This window comes from Ochotona curzoniae, unplaced genomic scaffold (genome assembly GCF_017591425.1).
Source record: "Ochotona curzoniae isolate NIBS_2020 unplaced genomic scaffold, NIBS_Ocur_1.0 contig_3643, whole genome shotgun sequence".
Taxonomy (NCBI): Eukaryota; Metazoa; Chordata; class Mammalia; order Lagomorpha; family Ochotonidae; genus Ochotona; species Ochotona curzoniae.
In genome coordinates, this window is record NW_024465933.1 from 1,946,326 (window position 1) to 1,969,455 (window position 23,130).

General features: G+C 39.9%; 1 protein-coding gene across 3 annotated transcripts in view; it reads right to left on the minus strand.

Annotated features, from left to right (window-relative positions):
- The window catches only part of CUL3 (cullin 3), a 98,198-nt gene that overhangs the window by 27,331 nt on the left and 47,737 nt on the right, over positions 1-23,130 (minus strand). For all 3 annotated transcript variants that reach the window (XM_040982810.1, XM_040982811.1, XM_040982812.1), the window contains 2 exons: positions 20,706-20,819; positions 363-523 (listed from right to left, as the gene is read on the minus strand). In XM_040982810.1, coding sequence (XP_040838744.1) covers positions 363-523; positions 20,706-20,819 — 275 coding nt within the window. The remainder of the gene's footprint in view (positions 1-362; positions 524-20,705; positions 20,820-23,130) is intronic.

Sequence of the window (23,130 nt, forward strand, 5' to 3'; positions counted from 1 at the left end):
TAAATAAAAACCTTAAGGAAAGTAAGAATAGAAATAAAAAAATATTATTACAGAGCAGAAATGAAACAAAATGCCAAGAGAAAACAATACATGAAAATCAATCGGAAAGACTAATGGCTGATCTGTCCTCATGAAATAAGTTAAAAAATAAAGGTGGAGGATGCTCTCTTCTAAACACAACGGGTCTGTGTTTCAATTCGTGGCAGCTTTATAAACCGTGACACAAAGATTTTTGAGAATTTTAAACAAGGTGCTGGACCTTTGAACCCTTTTTCCTTTAAAGTAAAATCATGACAGTGAATTGGTACTTAAAATATAACCACTAACAGCCCAAACCACAATAGTAAAATCATAAATTATACCTGTCTACAACTTCTCCTTTACGCTCTCTTGCAATCATATCCAACAGAGTTTGCCGAAGATGATCCCTAATACACCCGTAACGTACTACTTGGTCTCGAAAAATAATTAATCCCAAATTGTAGACATTCTCCACATTATTTTGTTGTACATACACACGGTCCTGTAGTTAAAATAAAACCATATAAACATGAATACAATTTTGTAAGTGTAATTACTCTAAGCTACCACTTCCAAACTTTTCAGATGAAAAAAACTTCAAATTACTCTAAGCAATGTGGCATTTCTGACTACCTCCCAAGTTACAGAAAAGTAAATCTCTTACAACTCAAACTACAGATTTACAACTCAAACTACAGATTCCTGCCAGTACCTTCATAAAGAGGCAGAAGTAGTGGAGTAGCCATCATACTCAAGGCGAGATGGGGAAGTAGAAAGGGAGATAGGAGGCAGGGGCAGTGGCATAATAAGCTAAGCCTCTATTTGAGGCACTGGAATCCCAAATAGGTGCCAGTTCCAATCCCAGGTGCTCTATGCCAAACTTTGCTCCATGCTATGGCCAGGGAAACCAACAGGGGATAATGGCTCACACTGATGGGGACTTGTGCCCTCGCAGGAGACCTGGAAGCTTCCTCCAGATCAGCTCACCTCTGGCCTCTGTGACCATTGGCGGGGAGTGAACCAGGAGATGGCAGGTTTATTCTAATGCTGCCGTTCAAACAAAAATAAAACAAATCTTAAAAAAGGGGGATGAGAGCAGAGAAGTAAGGAAGCAAAAGGAGGGTAAGCGAGGTCAGAACAGCAAGCAGGTTGGTGTAGAGAGCAAGGCAGGCAGATATCTCTTAATGATTCTTAAATATTGTACTAGGAGATTATATTCCTTGAAGCTAGAACTGAGAGCTGAAATACAGATCTATATGACTTAAACTGATTGCCAATACTAAATTTTAAAAGGCTTTAATACACATAGTAGACTACTACAAAAAGCTCATGGAATAGGGAACTAAGAAATCCATTTACTCTCGTGATAAAATTGAAATCCATGCAGCTTTTTCATACTATGCATTTCCCATGAACTCTTTGAAAAGGACAACACACGTGATATTCAAAGACCTTTTTTTTTTCCCTCAGCAAAATCAAATTTGATGTTCCAGGAAGTTTTTGGAGTCCCTTCCTAACAGAGCAGCATTATTCAAACAAAGCACTTAGAGGCAATCATCACTTTCAAGTCTTTACTAATCTAATTCTACGTATCTCACTTTCTGCAAAACACAAACAGAATTACGGACTGTGAACATCTGATTTTGTGTATCATAAAAATCTATATTTGTACTGAAATATGTTGGCATACAAGTACTGTCTTCAATGCATAAAGGATAATATAATTCCTTCCAGTTTAAAAACTGGTTTCTCACCACAGCCCTAATTATTCCCATGCCCTCTGAATACACTTTTTCCCTACTTTATTTTTAAATTATTTTATGATATAGCCATATAGACTGTTCCACAAATCCTCTCCCTCTCCCACTGATTTCCCCTATATTACAATAGTACAGTTCTTCATAAACAGCCATGAGCTAATCATTCTACTATTTAAGTGTATCCTGACATTGTAGATACGGACAACGGCAGAGTCCAGCAACCTATTGTCAAGATATACTTAATAATTTCATTGTAAATCCATCTTTGATTTGGAAGTAGAGATGCATACTGCATTGTATCCTCACATCTGGATAAGATCTATAACACAGTTACTATACATCCCCTTAAAAGAAAAGCTACAAAACAAAATCAACAGGAAGAAAAATACAAATTTACAGCACCATGAACTTAACATAATGTGTCTTTGAAGAAATGAAAATCTATAAGCTTCGTGAAAAAAATGTAACTGCATTACCTATGAGTCAGTGATTAATTCAACACGAGAAAAAAAACTTGCAGAAATGAAGCTAAAAAGAAAAACACATCAAAATCCACGAGATATCAGTTTCTGCTGATGGGTTTTGTTTTTTGATACAGTCTACTAATCTGTGACATGATGGATGAGTTTAAATATTCACTTTCAGGATCAATATGGATAGGTAATGATTTGGTCCTGTGATTTTAGCAATAGAATGTTCACAGTTTGGTTTAGTCTTCTTTTGTCATTTTACTTGGATGTTCTTCACATTTGCCTTTGGTTTTGGTAGGTGCTATTCCTCTTCTCTGCCAAGAGAACATCTTGAAGTATCATTTGTAGGGCAGGTCTGGAAGAGGTGCATTCTTGGAGCTTTTCTTTTCTGTGGAAGAATTTTATTTCATTTTCAAAGACAAAAGAAAGCTTTGCTGGGTATTTTTTTTTGCTTTTAGAATCTGGACTATGTCATCCTACTGTCTTCTGGTATGAGAGGTTTCCTCTGAAAGGTCAGCTGTGAGTCTCACTGCGGTTCCTTTATATGCCAATTGATTTTTTTTTTCACGTGCACGTTTACGGATCTTTTCCTTATGTTCGATTTAAGAGAGCTTAGATATCATGTGTCTTGGTGAAGACCACTTTCGGTCACACTGGGAGTTCTATTTCTATCCTGGATTTTGTTTCCCAATTCTTTCTCCAGATGAGAGAAGTTTTCATTCATTGAATACAGCTTTTGCCCCAGCTTATTTTACTGCTCCTTCTGGAACCCCAACTCTTATATTTGGCCTTTTAATATTGTCTCTTAATTCTTGATTTTTTTTCAGCCTGACCCAGCTCTGCTTCCAGATTTTTTTCCCCCATTGTGACTAGAAATATCTTCCAAATCTGAGATTCTTTTTTCTCTTTCAATTATTGAGACTTTCCACTCAATTTTTAATTTGCTCTATTGTGTCCTTCATTTCTAATAATTCGGCTTAATTTTGTCTCAATGTTGCTATTTCCTGTTTGACATATTCCTTAAGTTCTTGTGTGTGCTTCTTCGTTGTTGACAAGTTTTTTTTAAGTTCTTTATCCCCTAATTCCTGGATGTATTTGTTACTTAACTTTGAGGTCAGCAAACACTTCTGCCATTTTGCAGGAGAGTCTTCAGTAATATTCATTGTGCCTTTGTCTCTTTTTTTCTCTTGGTCATTGTACTTCTGGTTAGCAGATTCTTCTCTTACAGCAGAGTTTCTCAGCTGTTACCCACAGGTCTACAGTTAGATCTTATTTCTTGCAATTGGTACCCAGTTCTCTGTTTGCCATCTCTTGTGCCATTCTCTGCTGCGAGTTTCAGGTCTGGATTCTTGTGTTGGGCTTCCACTACACTCCCCATAGCCCAGCAGCTCCTCGGTCACCACTCTCCATCTCCTGTGATCCTGCGCTGTCCTTGCACCGTTATCTGTACAACCTTTCTCCCACTTCTGGTTTGAGCAGTTCTCAGGATTAAGGTGATACCAGGTGATCTAAATAACGAGGTTGTTGGTGGTGCTGATCTTGCCAGAACCTCCCGGCTATTAGGTCTGAAGGCCACCCTGATCTATTCTGATGCCAAAATTAGTATTACTTTTCCCCTGAGAACTGCACAATGAATGCACTGAGCTGAAAGTGAGCTTACTCCCAGCTCAAAGTATGCACAGCTCACTGATGTCCCTCCACATGGCCACACTGTGCAAAATGGTACCTGGTGTCACAGGGGTGGAGTTCTGGATCTGCTAATCTGCTAGCTTTCAGGTCTGGGAGCTAGCTGGACCTATTTTGGGTGGAAACTATAGGATGCCACGTGGGTACTGTTTTTCAGTGGGATCAGTACAATGCATGAGCAGGAAAGAGCTTTGGCTCCTGGCTTAGAACATGCACAGCTTGCTGTTGTCCTTCCAGTCCCATAGCCTTTGCCTCACTACCAAAAAAATAAATAAATAAATAACCCAAGGCAGCTGATGTGGCACTGGTAGGGGTTTGGCCTGTGAAATCCACCTTATTCCTGCACCACCCATTTGGGGTCTGCTGTTCTCTCTGCTACAGGTTGGATCAAATAAATCAGCAGGACGGGTAGCTCTTTGACTGGGTTCACCTCCTCAGCTCCTGGTGCACTCCCCTTCCCAGCTGGCTCCTGGTGGAGCTTTGGAAAACCACTCATTGACTGCTACCGGGGTATCTGGTCATTACAACACCACACCACTGTCTCCAATGCTTCCCCGTGTCAGTTTCCAAGTGCCATTTCGCCGTGGGCCTGATTTCCTGAAATCTGTGCTCTTCCCTTTACCCTAGCTAATTATTGTTTAAATGCGTCCTTACCCTATTGTACCATCCTGATTCTGAATCTTCTCTTTACTCTCAAAGAGAGCCCTCAGCCCTTTTCCCCACTGTCATCCTAGGATGTCTTCTTTTTCAGCATGAGAGGAAATGTATGCAAAAAGCCACTGCAACAATCTAATAACTTTAAAGGCAATGATATAGACCTCTATTACAAATATAAGCACTTAGGGCCCAGCAGCGTGGCCTAGCAGCTAAAGTCCTCGCCCTGAACGCACCAGGATACCATATGGGCGCCGGTTTTGATTCCGGCAGCTCCACTTTCCATCCAGCTCCCTGCTTGTGGCCTGGGAAAGCAGTCGAGGACCACCTAAAGCCTTGGGACCCTGTACCCGTGCAGGAGAGACCCGGAAGAGGTTCCTGGTTCTTGACTTCGGATCGACACAGAACCAGCCGTTGAGGCCACTTGGGGAGTGAATCATCAGATGGAAGATCTTTGTCTCTCCTCCTCTCTGTATATCTGACTTTATAAAAATAAATGAATAGATCTTAAAAAAAAATAAGCACTTAACACTGCTTCAAAATATTTTCAATATTAATTTTCACAGCTATGAATTCTGTGGCAGAAAAGCATTACCTTCCACAGAATCATTCTTACTCAATGTAACCAGCACAACTGGGATAGACAGCTAGAAATCAAACACAATTCACAGTAAGTACAAAACTCAACTACTAAGAACACAATAGAATTTTATTCAAGGAAATAAAAGAGCTGTGAGAGACGCTTCTATCAGGGTGTTTTATAACTACAACAGGAAATACCGGTAATTCTGCAAGTTCTTTAGTTTGAACTATACAGGGAATCTTCAAAAATTCCTGGAGACATGGGTGTCAGTTCATATCCTGGCTGTTCATATTCACTTTTGATCCAGTTCCCTAATAGTAACTGTGGAAAAGCTACAGAAGATGGCATATGTATTTGGGCACATTACTCCTTGTAGGAGACACAAATGAAGCCCCTGGCTGATACAGCCATCTGGGGAGTGAACTAGCACATGGAATATCTTTCTCTGCGTGTGTATGTGTGTCTAACTCTGACAAATGAGTCTTTTTAAAATATTTCATAGAAAACATGCATTATGCACCAAAATTAGCTTATCAAGCACGGTTTGCTTTTGCTGAAAGAACACATGGAGTACTTATAAGAATTACAAGCAAATGCTTTAGAGAAGGTATAGAAGATAGTCTTCAGAGAGCATCAGAATGTTGCAGTGGCCCCTTTGAACCTTTTTTTGGCTTTACTGTAGTGGAATTTATTTGCCATAAAAATCTGCAATAAAAACATACCTCAGGCCTGACCCAGCATGATAGCCTAAAGTCCTCGGCTTGCACGCACTGGCATTTCATATGGGCACAGATTTGTGATCCGGCTGCTCCGCTTCCCACCTGGCTCCCTGCTTGTGGCCTGGGAAAGCAGTGAGGACAGCCCCAAACCTTGGGACCCTGCACCCACGTGGGAGACTCAGCTTGGGACCCTGCACCCACACGGGAGACTCAGAAGAAGCTCCTGGCTTCGGATGGGCTCAGCTCCGATTGGGGAGTGTATCAGCAGTTGGAAGATCTTTCTCTCTGTAATTCTACTTTCCAATAGGAAAAAATAATCTTAAGAAACAAACAAAACCCAGCACACTGCAGGGTGTAGATGATGAGCGTAAAGGTTATGAACAGTACCCTGTGTTGGGATGCTCGGCTTCAGTTCCTGCTAAAGCTATGTACATCCTAAGCTGCTCAAGTATTTTCTACAGACAGAGGGTTGGAGGTGGTTCTGTGTCTCACAAATAAATCAGATGTTTAAAAAATATAGTTCAATAATACACACAGGTTTCTAGAGCCATGTAAATTTTGTGATAATTCAGCTCCAGATTATGTTCATGATCCTAAACATTTCTCAAACCTAGCCTAGACTTACTTCATTCCCGCTTTCCTTCTACTTATTTAATAGACATTCACTATAATTATCATGTGTAGTTTCTTAAGTCAGTTTTCTTTCTTAAAGCATGAAGTTTCTAAGTCTTCATCTGCGCTCACATAAAATGCCAGCCACAGTAGCCTTTGCAACTATGTCAGTACCAAGCCCTTATCTTCATTTTTCTTAGTGTTTGTAAGCATGGGTTACCGGGCTGTGTAATCTTTTTTTTTAATGACAGCTTTTACAGAGAAAGAACAGGAGACAGAGAGCCCTTCATCTGGTGGTTCAATCCTTAAACAGTCACCAACAATTAGAGCTGAGCTAACCAGAAACCAGGAGCTTCTTCCAAGAGGCCCCCCAGGGGCAGAAGGAGCCCAAGGACTTGAGCCATCCTCCACTGCTCTTCCAGATGATAAGCAGGGAGCTGTATTGGAAATGGAGCAGCTGCGACATTAATCGGTGCCCATTTGGGATGCCAGAACATAGGAGAACATGTCAGCCTCACTTGTATGATTTTTACCAAACTGTTCTCTAAAGTGGCTTCATCAGTTATAATAAACTTCTAAATGTGAAACTGAAGAACCTAGGCGTTTTCTGCCTTTTGTGATTCTGCCTTAATGGCTTGGCTGGGGGCTGTGTGAACTCCAGGCCTGATAGTCTACATGACACCCGGCAGGACACCTGGCAGGTCACGTAGGCAGACCACTCCTCAGGAAGGAGGTACCTGGTGTTTGATAAGATTCACAGCCCAATAGCTTATCAATTTGTACTTTTTGAAAGTTGCTTGTTTCAAACCCACCAATAGAAGCCTGCTAAGTCATGACTGTATAATTAATAGCCTGAAATGTATAAGAACTGGGGGGCTTGGGCTCCCTGGGCTCTTCTGGCTCGTGCTTCTTTTGTCCTCCTTGTGGATCCTTGCAGCCTCTGCTGCGGCTGCCCCTCCCCCAGGGTTACCTAGGCTAACCTGAATAAACCACCTTTTTGCCTTAGCACCGACTTCAGACTTGATGATTATCTGGGGGTTTCAAAAAACAGGCACAACAAAACTTACTACAATGGTAAGAATAAGAGATGTGGAGTTAGAGATTGTTTGATGAAGCCCAACTCTATTCCTGACCTGCTGAGACCCTGAGTAAGTCACTCATTCCGGTCTTCAGAGGTGGTAACAAGAGTAGTCACAACTCTAATATGATCCTCTGTGAAGATTAATCCTCAGATCCAAAAGTAATGGTACATGAGGATAAAGATATATTTTATAACTATTTGATTTGTTGTCTGCCTCCTTCAAATCCTAAGCAAGCAGGGAGCTGGATGGGAAGTGGGGCCACTGGGACTAGAACCAGGGTTCACACGGGATTCCAGGTAGTTGGCAAGGTGAGAAAAAGGTGTGCAAAGGTCTGCTATCTCAAGTAACGGGCAAAAACAAAGAATAGGATCAGGAGCAGCTGCTGAACTACTCAGAGTAGGTTGCACGCGGGGAAGGATACTTCAGAGGAAGCTGAGTATGAGAACACAGCTGGAAGGCAAGGCAGAACACACAGTTCAATCTACAAGACAAAGGAACCAGAGCCTCTAAGAGCTAAATCTTTCATTTCAAAATCTGAGATAAATCTTTCTCTTTCAAATTAAGATTATCAAGTTGTATATAATGATTATAATTAAATGGCATGACATTAAGACAACTTAATATTAGTCCTGGAATTTAGTTACAGAAACCAGAGAGCTAATAAAGTAAGAAGGAAAAACCTAGAAACTTAAGTGTAGCAGTAAGAGAACAAGCAATACCAAGTCAATAGTATAACTGAGGACAGTTAAGACTAATCACCATTAAATAATGGCCATACAGAAACCTTGGGATGTGCACTTGATATACATGAGAATGCTTGCTGATTGGGCATAGGTATTTTATTGCTTGGAATTTCGCCCATGAGGAAACAGCATTTTCCAAACATTCAAACATGACTCTCCCTTTGTTAAGAGGTAAAACAGCACATTTTATGCACACAATATTAACGTATCTCTGCTCATTAAGCATGATTTCTATTTTTCATACATTTCCACATTAATATTTAATTTTCTTCAAGATATTCTGAAGTCTTGACTCTACTTAACTTCTGACTAGCTAAATGAACACAATCCCAAAAACATAAACAAGATTAAAACCTCATCCTTATAGAGGAAAAAAATATTAAAACCAAAGTTAAAAGCACTTTAATCTTGGGGTCTGTCCAAAGTATAGTTTGTATGTAGCTGATAAAATCTTCTTGTCTATTGCAGAGAGCTTAGAAAAGATCAAAAGTCTGTAGTTCTTTCATTTGCTTTTTAAAAACCAAAATGCAAGCCTTTTAAAGATAAACTGTTTTGAAAAAAGTGTTATGAAATCCTAATATGTGAGGCTTTTTTTTTTTTACATAAAGGGATGTGAATTTCATCACCAGATTAAAAGAAAAAACACATTTTACGTCTCTAATTATAGTTCCGCATCATGGTTTGCTATCCTACACCAACTAAGCCTGCAATGGGCAAGAGCCTTCACAGATCAAGGGGAAGGATTCCACCAAGGGGACTATCTTATGCCTCCCTCTACTCAGGGCTGGGTAAAAGACTATTTCAACATCTGATTTCATTCATATGGTTAGCTGGAGAAGCCAACCAATAAACACTTCATACGTTTCACAACATTTAACACTTATCTCACAATGCTAATGCAGAGGTCAATGACTGCCTTTGTAACTCACCTAAACCACTCAGTTACACAGGGAACAAAATAAACAGAAAGTTAAAATGTATCAAAAAATCTGGAAAATAAAATTCAAACACAACCCTTATTACTCAATTTACCTGCAAGACAAAGTTCAACAAGGATAAGTATTTTCAACAGTCATGTCAGGGAAGAGGATAGGGTGGTACATCAAACAAAGTAAACACTAGCTAATTAGATGCTCATTTCTGTCACTGCTCTCTGTAAATCTGGCTTTCCAATAAAAATAAATATTTAAAAAACATAAAAGTAATTTTAAAACCCATACTAGTCTAGAACCAGATAGTGTGTTCTCAGTTTTATCTTTACCATTTACACTTGGTGTAACATTCGTATGCCATGTCTCAGTTTTCTCATTTATAAAACAGCATCTACCTCAAATGCTATTCCACATATTTTCTTAAAAAGAAAAGCATTCATAAGACCAACTTCCCCAGCAAATGTAAAATCTGGATGAAAATTAAAAGCTACTGCCTCACACTTCTTAGAAAACTTACTATCCAAACTCCCCAGAAAATAATAACTATTGGCAAAGAGAAACACTTGAACCCTTATGCAAAAGCTGATGGGAATTTAAGTTGACACAGTAGAAAACATTATGTCAGTTTCTCAAACAAACAAAACTATCCTATGTTCCAGCATTTCCACTCCCAGAGGTAAATTGCAAAGACTTAAAAAGCAGGTTTTGGAGGTATTTGTATATCAATGCTCATAAGACCATTATTCACAACAGGTAAAAGATGGAAGTAATCCAAGTATCCACTGAAAAATGAATGGATAAACAAACTGTAGTACAACGATGGAGTTTTATCCAGCCTTTATGTTTTACTTTATTAAAAACAGATCTACAGGAGAAGGAGAGACAAAGATCTCTCATCTACTGGTTCACTCCACAAGTGATTGCAATGGTCAGAGCTGAGCTGATTGAAAGCCAGGAGCCAAGAGCCTCATCTGAGTTTCCCAAGTGGGTACAGGGTCCCCAAGAGTTCAGATCTTTCCTGACCACAATCTGGGAGCTGGATGGGAAGTGGAGCATCTGGGACAAGAACCAGTACCCGTATAGGATCCTGGAACTTGCAAGGTGAGGAGCTATTGCATGGTCCCTTTAACCAACCTTATAAAAGAAGGAATCTCTGACAGGTCATATCATGGATGAACCTTAAGGACATTACACTAAACGAAATAAGCCAACCACCAAAAGATAAGTACTGTATGATTCTACTTCTACGGGGCACCCAGAGTGGTCTAATTCATACGAGCAGGTCAGTACTTGTTATAATGGTTAAGACACCTGTGTCCAACATCAGAATGCTTGGGTTCAATTCTTGCTAATACAAATATGAGAGGCAGTTGCTACCTGAAAAACCTGGGTTAAAATTACTGGCTCCCAAGCTTAAGCCCAGTCCAGTCCCGAACCACGGCAGATATCTAAGAAGTGAACCAGCAAACTGGAGCTTGTTCTGTCTCTTACATACATTTTTTAAAACAGAAACAAAAAACACATAGAATGATAATTGGCAGGGGATGGATAAATGAGAAGTTATCATTTAATAGACGTAAGAGTTTCAATTTTTCAGGATCAGGAGTTGTAGAGATTGATGCTAGTTATAGCTGTACAACATGAGTGTGCTTATAACAATAAACTACATTTAAAGTTGGGTAAGATTGTAAATTTCATGTTATTTTGCAGTTTAAAGACCAAAACCCTAAACCCCATTATTTAACAGCATCAAAGAGCAAAAAAGGCAACCTGGACTTTCGGAGTCAGAAATCTAGAACAAGAGGAGTCTTAGATTCACCTTCACTGTCCCCATGGGTCATCTGCTGTTATGTGAAGGATTATAAATAAAAAAGGACAAAAACATCAGGTGAAGCTGGCTATTGGGCAGCTAAGATTTAATGGGACCAAGGTATTTAAGGTGAGAGAAATACAAAGGACCAGAAATTCTGCAAGTAATTTCCACTGAGATGTTTACCGACAGAGTGCCTAAGCAAGAGGTTGAGATACCAAAAAGACAATATAACATGGCATAACATAACATAACCCACCCTCAACCCAAACAAGGAAACAAAGGAGCACTAGAAAGTTGAAGAGCTGAGTAGAGACCTAGTAGACCTAGACTGACATCAGCGTGAGAAGTGAAGGCACAGCGACTTGGGAAGCAGCCTGGTCAACAGCTCCCAGGTCCAGCCAAGAGCAGTGCCTCTTCAATTTGCCTCTTTGCACAGGCAACACGGAAACAACAGTGCTAATAAAGCCTACAAGATTATGGTGGTCTCTGGGTACTTTGCCTCCTGGATAGAACAAAATTAAACTTCCTTTGAAGATAACACCCAAGACCTCCACAATTTTTCATGTAAATAATTCAAAATTACAGATCTCTTCCCTCCCTCCTCCAACAAAGACAAACCAAAACCCCAAAAGCACCCAGGGTCAAATGCCTGAAAACCAACATGAAAAAAACCCATTAAGTCAGAAATGTTCTAACACTGTTGCGCTACCCAGAATGTGGTAAAAAGCAAAACAAAAAATAAACAGAAAGAATGCAATGTATATCGTAATCTCTAAGAAAATCCTAAAATAAAATATAATAAGCCAATACGAGGGAGATAGCATAACAAAAACTGCTTATTGAGCTAAAGAAAAGCAAACAAACAAAAACCAGATGAGACAAATAGAAAAAAAAAGAATGGGAGGATAAATTTAAACTTAAATCTAACTGTAAATTAACCAGAAGCTTTAATTAAAGAACTAAAATTGTCCAATGGAGTTAAAAACCTAAACTATATGGCACAAATGACCCACCTTAAATAGAGGGATACAGCAAAGTTGAATAGGAAAAATGGGAATGAACTTACTATTTAAACATATCCAACAGGAAGCCAATACAAGACAGACTTTAAGGCAAGAAGCATAGAAATTCAAAGGCATAATTCATAAAATTTAGAGATAATTCAACAAGGGGAGAAAGCAACCCTAAATTTATAGTCATTTATAAAGTTCAAGTACATAAATTAAAAGGATACACAATCTCCAAATCCATACTCCAACCTGAAGATCTCAACATCTCTCAAAAGCCAAAAGGAGAAGCAAACAAAAATCAGTAACACAGAAAATATAAACATGGTTAATAAATTTTACCAAACAGGCAGATTTATTAGTGCAATAAAAATTTAAATTTTCTCTTCACCCAAGACACCCCAAGAAAGGATTAAGGTAAGCCCAAAATAGAAGTTTCATACCGTAGGACTAAAAAACTTGAAATATTTAAGATATTTAAAATATTTCAATTTTTGTGCTTTGGCATATGCATGCCTAGACAAGTGTTGTCTGCTATTCTAAGTGGTACTGGGTAGACTCCTAGTCAACTAAAGCCATATAAGCCCATTTAAAATATTTTTAACAAAACCTGTGATCAACTTAATACAAATCTACCTACATCTCTTTTCTACCTTAGCTGCCATTTTCAAGACATCACATCTAGCTATTGCTTTTAAAACAGTGTAAAACTTCACAGCCTAAAGTTCTCTAAAATTTTCAATGATTTATCTTAAGCAGATTCCACAAATGCTTCAGCCACTCACACACTGTGAAAGCGCACATGTAACTATGTGGTGGGGTGTGTGGAATCACACATGCTATTACCAGGGTTGATGACTATGACCAACCAACCAAATTTTCATCTCTCAAAAAAATAAAAAGTTTTTATCCTGTAAATGATTTTCACAGACAAATAGGAACCTTACCCACAGAGATTAAATGAGTTAAGCAAAAGCTGTGTGCCATTAATTCATCCATAAATAATTTTCTCATTCCTCCAAACTTCCTACTCACACTGGAAGCAGTCCAAGTATCAAAAGTTTCATCCCCTCGCTTCACACCACCAAGTGCTCCAACTCCACTACAGGGTCTACTTTGTGCTGGGCAATGGAAATGCCAAATAAACATCTGGCTCCCTCAACAATCTGCTAAATCATTGTACCAAAAAACCCAATTTTAGGACATGGTGATTAAAGTGCTTAGGGTTCTATTACTTGCTTCAACCAGGAATTAAAAAGTAAATAACATCTCTAATTAACAATGAGAATGAAACAAATATGAAGGATAAAAACAAAGGGAACTTAAACACAAAGCAAGGGGAACAAGGCACAACTTTCAAGCACACAAGGTGGTTATAAAGATATACTGGCTTTATTTTATATAAATGGTTAGGATTTGACTGCTGACACGGTTAACATCAGATGTGAAAACTGGAGCACATGGGACAAAAGCCTGTCTTGGGAGGACAGCATCGTGGAATAGTAGGTTATGTCTCTGGCTGCAGTCGCAGTGTGCCATGTAGGTGTTGTTTTGAGTTCTAGCTGCTCCACTCGCAATCCAGCCTCCTGCTAGTATTCTCAGGAAAGCAGTGGAGCAGGACCCAAATCAGGAACTGTGGAAGCTTCAATGGCTCAGTTCTGGCTGTTGTGGCCTGAGCCAATCAGTGGATGGAAGCTCTTTGTTTCTCCTTTTCTTCTGTAAACCTGCCTTTTAAATATAAATAAACCTTAAGAAAAAAGTCTGTCTTCAATAGATCATTTCTGCAAAAGTAGAATCTGTAAACATAGAAGATTAACAGCCCCGAAACATGGGATCCTGTTAAGATTTACCTCCTTGAAAGGCAGTTAATAGAGAGAGAGAAAGAGAGAGAGAGAGAGAGAGAGAGAGAGAGAGAGAGAGAGAGAGAGAAATCAATCTTCTATCCTCTAGTTCATTATCAAGTGACTATACCGGCCAGAGCTGAGCCAAACTAAATCCCGGAGCCAGGAACTTCATCTGGGCCACCCAAGTAGATACAAGCACCCCAGGACTTGAGCCACTCTCCACAGCTTTCCGGTGCACATTAGAAAAGGAATCTGCATTGGAAAACAAGCAGCCAGGACCCGAACCACAACACGAAACCCTATCATTTCTCTTTTAAGGTTTCAATCTGAAGGTATAAAAGGTATCAGGGAAGACTATCTTTTCCCAGAATGAAGCTAATTTAAAACTTCTCTACATGTGCAATCCAGAACATTGTGAAGAAATGCTTTCTGGAACTAAACACATCAAAACCTACAGTCCTACAAAACACATCACCACCAATTAATCATATTTCTCACCTCCAAGGGCACAGAAATTATCCTTGGCAGCGCAAACAAGTCCCATTCTTCTCAGCTCTGCTATTTGCCAGCCGTTATCTTTGGTAACTACAACATCAATACTAACAAATAAGTTAATACACTCCCTTGAGATGCCTATTCTTTTTCTATTTTATTGAGATTCCTTGCAGCCACATGCAGATACAAACACACCCTGAAGCTCACTATTGGAAGATATGAAGAGGCCTGACTTCAATGATCTTTCCCTGCACTTACACACTCACTGCACCTCCAGCTCCTTGTATCAGTGTCCTTGTGCAGCTGCAACAAGCTACCAGAGTTACGTGGCTCATCTATGCTCCTGCAGTTCTAGAGTTCTGAAAACTGAAATCAGTTTCAACGGGCTAAAGCTAAAGAGATGCCCAGCAATCCCTGCCATTTTCTTTCTTTCTCTCTTTTTTTATTGGAAAGGCAGATGTATAGAGAGAAGGAGACACAGAGAGGAAGATCTTCCGTCCGATGATTCACTTCCCAAGTGGCTGCAAAGGCCAGTGCTGCGCCAATCTGGAGCCAGGAGCCAGAAGCCAGGAACTTCTTTCCAGGTCTCCCACGCAGACGCAGGGTTCCAAGACTTTGGGCTGTCCTCGACTGCTTTCCCAGGCCACAAGCAGGGAGCTGGATGGAAAGTGGAGCTGCTGGGATCAAAACCAGCGCCCATATGGGATCCCGGGGCGTGCAAGGCGAAGACTTTAACCATTACACTATCACGCTGGGCCCTGCCATTTTCATTTTCTAGTGCCCATTCATATTCTGCAGCTTAGCAACTCCTCCTCCAACTTTAAGCAGCATCACGCCAAGCTTGGCTTCCTTGAACACATCATACACCCTGACTCCATTCCCACATTTCTTAAGGACCACTGTGAATAGCCAATGGGAGGTCAACTCACCTAAAGATCCTTAACCACACGTAAAGAGTTTCTTGTGCAATACAGGTGGACCATTCCCAGACTTCAGACATGAGTAATGATATGCTGAAGGGGAAGGCCATCATTCAGCCAGCGACCCTACTCAAGATCCCAGTAACTCAGGAGACGGTTCCTCTGATGTCCCATCTCCTACCTCATCAAGCAGACCAAATCTCCCAGAAAACTTCCTCAGCTTCTCCTGCTTTCACAGCATTGCTGTTTCATTCAGACTCACCTTTTATGCATCCTTGATAATGTTTACATAGCTCAAGGAAGCAGTGACCTTTGCTCCCTTCTTAGGTTATTTTCTTTTTTTTTTTAAAGATTTATTTTTATTATTTTTTTTATCGGAAAGGCAGATATACAGAGAGGAGAAACAGAGAGGAAGATCTTCCATCCGATGATTCACTCCCCAAGTGAGTGCAACGGCCGATGCTATGCCGATCCGAAGCCAGGAGCCTCTTCCAGGTCTCCCACACGGGTGCAGGGTCCCAAAGCTTTGGGCTGTCCTCGACTGCTTTCCCGGGCCACAGGCAGGGAGCTGGATGGGAAGCGGGGCTGCCGGGATTAGAACCGGCGCCCATATGGGATCCCGGGCGTGCAAGGCGAGGACCTTAACCACTGCACCACCGCGCCGGGCCCTAGGTTATTTTCTAACTGTGCATTTTTCCCTCCAATTTTTAAGAATGTGATTCTTTCTTCTCTATGAATATGACTGAAAACACAGACATATACAAATGAAGACATAGAACTCTTTGTAATTCACTATAAGCTTTCATGCAGAGCGTTTCTCTACTAACACTGCCATTAACCCCTGGGTAACCTAGAAGACTAGCCAAAAACTTTAATTTTCTTTTGATAATTATTAGCTGCTGTAAGAGAAAAAGAACCAATATCAATAAGTCCAGATTATATTAACAGTTAAGATCACATAACCTGTGTTTGATCTCTCTTCCACCTCCTCTGATCATACGGTTTTCCTTTTTCTTAAATAAAACTTCATTCTGATCTGCCATGGTAGTCTAGTAGCTAAGATCCTCGCCGTGCACGCGCTAGGATCCCATATGGGTACAGGTTAGTGTCCCAGCTGCCCCAACCCACCCAATCCAGCTCCCTGCCTGTGACCTAGGAAAGCAGCTAAAGCTATATCTGCCTTTCCAATAAAAACAAACAAATAAATAAAAACATTTCACTTCTACCCTCAAAAAATTTACTTAACAAGTATAATCAACTTTATGAAATACTGAAGTCTTTTCCAGTTCATCAATCTCTTGTGTAATTAAAGCTTTATATGAACTTTACACTAACCACTCCAAATCTTAAAAGCTAAATACGTAATCATTTCTTTAGATACGAACGAAACTGCCAACAGAAGTCTCAAACATCAGAACAAGATGAGTGCCTGAGGCTGGAAGTTTCTAGGCCCATAAACACACATATACAGTTTTCTTTCTCAAACACTGAACTTGGCAAATAACAAAATTATATGAGCAAGTTTTTGTAATTGTAATTTCATTTGCTTTAAAGATTTGGTGAAGAAAAAAAATAGCATTCCACATAGTGTCTACACATGAGAGCTTATTTACAACATTTTAGACAGAATCTAAAAGTCAACTAGCTGAGCACATAAATCTTTTTCCCTCTTGTCTCTCTGAAATTGACATCCAAAATATCAGCAGTCAAAACCAGCAAATGACAGGAAGAACAGCCCAACAGGAGGCTCAAGGCAGGTACAGCCAGTTCGCCTAGGGCATACATGCTCTGTCCACATACTGGAACAGTAACAGATGTCATTAAGAAAACACATTTTTCTACTGAAGAAAAAATTTTTTAAAAGCACAGATTTATCTTGCTTAAAGCAGTGAATCAAGAATGGCAAATATTTATCAGAGTCATCTTCAATATTCCAATTCATTTCAATATACATGAATTGTACCTTTATTTTAAAATGCAGCCAAGTGCAGGTTAGTTGACTAATTTAAATGACAGAATGGAAGATATGAAATTGAAAAATTACCCTATAGAACATAAAAATATACTTTAATTAATCTAACACTTTTCGTAAAAATTTTGAAAAAATGGCCTGCTGGGTCTGTGATACACACATATAACAAACCAGCCCTGCAAGGCGCTGTGCTAAGTTTTAAAGAGACACCATCCCCATCCTCGTAAGGTTGACACTAATGGTGAAATCACACTCTTAAGTTACTGTAATAGTATCCCTTTATTCACATCATGAGCAACCAAAGCTCAAAAATATTAGATGAAAAACCTCAGATATAAATCCTGTTTTAAAGTGCACACCATTCTATATATGGTGATAAAGCCTTCAGCCATGACATTCTATCCGGCCTAAAATCATCAGGGCAGTGCTACCCCTTAGGAGCTGTCTCAACTGTCACACTCTCACAGAGCCTGTACACATGCAATTCGTTTTCTACTCAATAGCCCCAAGTGCAAGAGTACTGATACTGGCGATTGTATTACAACATACTGCTATAACCAGTCTAACTTTATTATTGTTTATCACCATTAATCCTTACTGCACCTAATTTTATAAATTAAACTTTATCACAGGAGCACATACATAGGAATACATAATTTATACTTTGAAACTATTCCCACTTTCAGACAACATCCACGTGGAACAGATCCCACAGGTAAGAAGACCTACTGTAATGACTGTGATAAACATTACAACGCAACAAGTACCAAGTGCAATGAGAGTAACTGTAACCGGAAGAGAGTACATGAGTCTGAAAAAGCATGCATGGAATTTAACTGAAGATGCAAAGGAAAGAGTCACATGAGTAAGAGAAACATTATGGAACATTTCCCCATACATAACAAATGTGAGGATTCTAAGATTAAAGGTAGGTATTTCAGAAGGGCAGTACCATGATCAGATTCGCTTTAAAACATTGACTCTGGGAATAATATGGAAAACAAAACAGCAAAGATCCCAGTGAATGTTCTAAGACAAGTTATAAATACTCCTAGAAACACAGGTGGCTTAGTCTTGGGTATCAGACACAAAAGCACAGGAAAATTGCAGATTGTAGCAACAGATGTGTGTAGAAAGGAAGGACCTGACACGGAATTTCCAAGTTTAATGTATGAACTAAAATGACAGTGACTGTAAGCGGCTGTGGACACAGCGAGCAAGTGTGCTTTTCACAATAAAGGAAGCCATCAACTAGAGAATCAATGTTGAGTCTCAGAGGTTAAGGTGAGAGAAATTATCTGGGAATTAACTGCAGGAGGCACAAGAAGCGATGGGAGTAACAGAGTGCATTATAAAGAGAAGAATGAGGATGAAGTATCAAGGATGTTTCCAATGGATAGGAAGGGGGAAGGTCCACTGAGGAGAAACAGCCACGAGGGCAGGGAGCACGAGGCCAGTGCTGGTCACAGAAGAAAGGCCATCCGCTGTGCCACATGCTACTGAACAACCAGCACTCTAAGGATTAGCAGTGATCTCTGAACTCGGAGATGAAGATACATTGGCGATCCTTTTAAGGGCAAAAGGCAACGGAACAGTTTAGAGCTTAATTGGAGCACATCCAAAGTAAATGAAGTCTGAGAAAGGGAGAAAGCAATTTCTTAGGAGACATTTAGCTGTGAGAGCCAGATGAGAGACCCTGGAATGGAAGACAGCAATCTATCAGGAAGAGGTTGTGGAGTGGTCTAAACATAGCTTCTGGTGCTCGTAAGATCCAGTTTTTTTTAAAAGGCAGATTCCAAAAACACTTAAGGTGGAAGTAACAGGAAAGATCATTTTCCTTATAAAGAGGGAAAAAGAAAAATAGAAGGGGAAATGTTAGACATAAAGTCGAGATTTAGTGGCAAAGAATGAACATAGCTTGTGGAAGTGGAAGGTGAGTTCATTTACTCAGAGGAACAAAGGAAGAGCTAGAGGTAGTTGGGAAACCACTGATGGAATAAGCTGACTGGAGAAGAGTGCTACCCGAGGGCGAAATGCAGGGCTGATCTTACATCTATTCCATGAAGCCTCCTCCAAAACAGGTTACGAGAGGTTTATCCAATATTGTATTACCCCCAGATGGGTTTGATAAAAAGATGGGAGGAAAAAATAATTAACAGTAGTTCAGTTTTACTAAGCATGTGACTACAGAGCAGGGCTCGTCATGAATGGTTCGTGTAAGCCTCACAGCCACTCTACCCAAATTGTTCAACATTATTTTCACTGTATAAACGAGGCAGCTCAGGCATGCATAACTGCTTGACCATGGTCAGAAAAGGCTGGACCAGGATTCAAGGTCTGAGGGTTCACTGCAAACGAAAAGAGAGAAAAGGAACTGAAACATAACAGAATTTTTAAGTAACATGAATATGTGCATGATACCAAACTAGAAAAAGTTTCTTTTTGTCAAAAGAAATTGATATTGTGACTTTTTTTCCTGTTAATGTGAAATAGTTTTGGAATGAAAATTGGGAAAATGTTTTTTTCCCCAACAGAAATTCTTTCCAGTTTTAATCTATCGAGTAATCTAGTATAAGCTCTCACTGCAACTAAAAACCAGCAAGTATAAAGATTTTGAAGAGCATAAAACCTTGGAAAGAAATCATTATGTTTAATTCTCAAGAACAAATACTAAAATAACAAGTCATTAGACTTGTTAATTTTGCAGGGATATAGTAACTAAACTGACAAATTCTAGCTTCATTCTATAATCACACTAATGTTTAAAAACAAATTTAAATTAGGCAGCTTAGCTCAAGTCAGAATTTTCCAAATTGTTTTGCTATGGACGATGTTTCTTGGCAGTCAACAATGAAACTCAGCAAGAAGAGATGAAAAGTGAATCAACACGTGAAGAGGCTAATATCGCTAAAACCCTAAGTCTAATGCAACAATAATAAATCCAACCCAAACTCACTAGCAGAAAAAGACCACAGCTATTTGAGTATGATTATTAGACAACTATCTGTATTACTATGACTTCCTGTCACTGAAAACATATGGACTTAGGTTTTAAAACCTTTAAGATAAAACTCAGCTTTCATCCTTCACATTGTCATTCAACCACTCTTATCTGAGAAGTGCCGTTTTAAGACTTTTCAGTATTTCTCATACTGAAGCTAAGTGCTGAAAACTCATTTATTTTCAGTTTTCCATTCTAATCAGTTAGCTAAGGAACAATGAAGTCTCCATTCCCACACGCTGAAGCTGCCCTCTGAAATGAATTACTGCTTATTATAAAAAAAAAAAATTACCTTCCACATCAGATGACTAGACAACTAAAATTGGCAGAAAGTCTATGTTTCAAGTGCATTCCCTTTTAAAGAAACAAAAACAACAAAATTTCTACTTACCATATACATTAATATGTCTCTAATCATCACCATGGCAGTTTGATGATCATTCCAAGCTTGGTTTAGTGTTTGAAGAAAGTTGTTATTCAATGAATTTAGTACATCTTCTCGCACCTATTAACAGAGAGGTCATTACAGTTTGTTTATACACACATACACACATTCACAAGCATGCATATCTGTTCAATAAAATACAGAATTCATAATTTTAAGCCAAAGAAATCTTGCATATTATGTCTGCAGACATATTGAAGCATTCCCTGCACACAGATGAGTACCAAATGTTTACTATGTGGAATCCAGAGTGCTCGCTTGCACTCCACAATCACGATTTAATCTCCTAGGCATTTTCTACTGACTTAACATCACAATCAGAATAAAATCCTAAATTCTTAGAATGAACCTGAAAAATTTACAGTGACCCCAAGACTATACTCCAACTAAACTTGCTACTCTTTCTCTCCGTTGCCTCTAAATCATGGTTGATTTCGCAATCAGGCCTCCCAGGTTTCAATCCCCGCTCCAAGGATACCTGAGTGAACTAAATTAACGTAATTCCTAGGCTTCATTTTCTGTATGTGCTACATCAACAATGGCCTTCCTAAAATACAAGAGTCCTGCCAGTTCTTCTGCCTCCACTCACGTGGCTTACTTCCTTTGGTTCAAATCTCATCGCTAGAGGTCTTCCTCACCATTCTTTCAAAAACCTCTATATCTACTTTATCCATTTCGTTATTTTTTCAGTTACTTAGTTTCTTGATTTTCTACTGTCTCATCATGACCAAACTCCTGTAAGACACTCAGTCGCTTTTCTCATTCACAACCCTGTAAGAGCCTGCGCAGTAGCTAGGTTTCTCTGCTCTCCGAGTATTCCTCACTCACACCGAACGGCACCTGGTAATCTAGCACACCACTCATCTCACCCCATTCTCCAGCACCAGGATTCACTCCACACAGAGTGAACACTTTGAGGATATCTGCTTTTTTACATTCAGTTTGAGTATAAAATGCCATCCAACCTCAGTAAGACTACTATTACCACTTCTTGGATTCCTTTTTGTAGTCTACAAGCTTGATACCATCTTCTCCACTAAGAAGATATTGTCTACCACTTTTCCCTAAATATGCTATCAGTCCAACAGGAAGATGATTTGATCAAGGAAACAAATCAAGACTACTTGTAGCTGAAGTAGTGTGTCCTCTAAGTCCCAACAACACTGTGGGACTATAAAGTCTCCTCTCCATATTCATGGGCTACAAACTGATGGATTCAACCAACTGCACATAAAAATATTTTTAAAACTAGGGCCCGGTGAGGTAGCCTAGTTGCTAAAGTGTTAGCCTTGCACACACCATGATCTCATATGGGCACCTATTCTATACCTGGTGGCCCCACTTTCCATCCAGCTCCCTGCCTGTGGCCTGGGAAGGCAGCGGAGGACGACCCAAAGCCTTGGGACCCTGCACTCGCTTGGGAGACCTGGAAGAGGCTCCTGGCTCTTGGCTTCAGATAGGTACAGCTCCAGCCATTGCAGTCACTTGGGGAGTGAATCACTGGACGGAAGATCTTCCTCTCTGTCTCTCCTCTCTGTCTATCTGACTTTCCAATAAAATAAAATAAACCTATATAAAACCACATATATTCTGAACATGTGGAGCCTTCTATCATTTCTGAAACAATTCAGTATAACAACTCTTATACAGAACTTATGATGTATTAAGGACCATATTTAATTTATAGACGATTACCGCTCTTGGGAACCAAGAGCACAACCAAGTAAGATATGCATATAACCCCTTCTCAAAGAAACACCAATCTGCTTACACCCACACACAACCTCTGCGCCCCAAGGAACCTTCAAAGAAACTGCACAAGTTACAGCAGCCAGGTGAGACTCATTGCTACAATCATAAAAAAGGTCAAAGTTTGCTTGCTGAAAGCAAGCATCATGTGCCTGCATCATCCTTCCCCAGCTCCAAGGAACAGTAGACAGAGAGATGCCTTCCTCTTGGAAAAGGAAGAGGAAACTGAATCCCAGGACTTACAGAGAAAAAACTCAGGCTCAGTCCCATGTCCCGCCCCCACCCGGTCTATATCTGTGAACTGAATATTTATATCTTCTACAGCCAGAGGGCAGTGCCACTCCTCCTATCAGTGACAGAAAGGCAAACTCCAACAGTGCCATAGGACAAGAAGAGACGTTAGGATTTCACCCTGGAGCTCAGAGCTCAGCTTACCCAGAAAGCTTGCAAATGATACAGGCCAAATGTCTCTACAGTACGCATCCATGGTGCTCATAAAATGAAGCTCTAGATTTGCCTGGCTCAGGTGAAAATACATACTCCAGTGGGTCCAACTCTCAAAGACTACATCACTGCTGCCCTTGGCTAGGCTAGGGCACACCCTTGAGCCGTGTGACTGTGA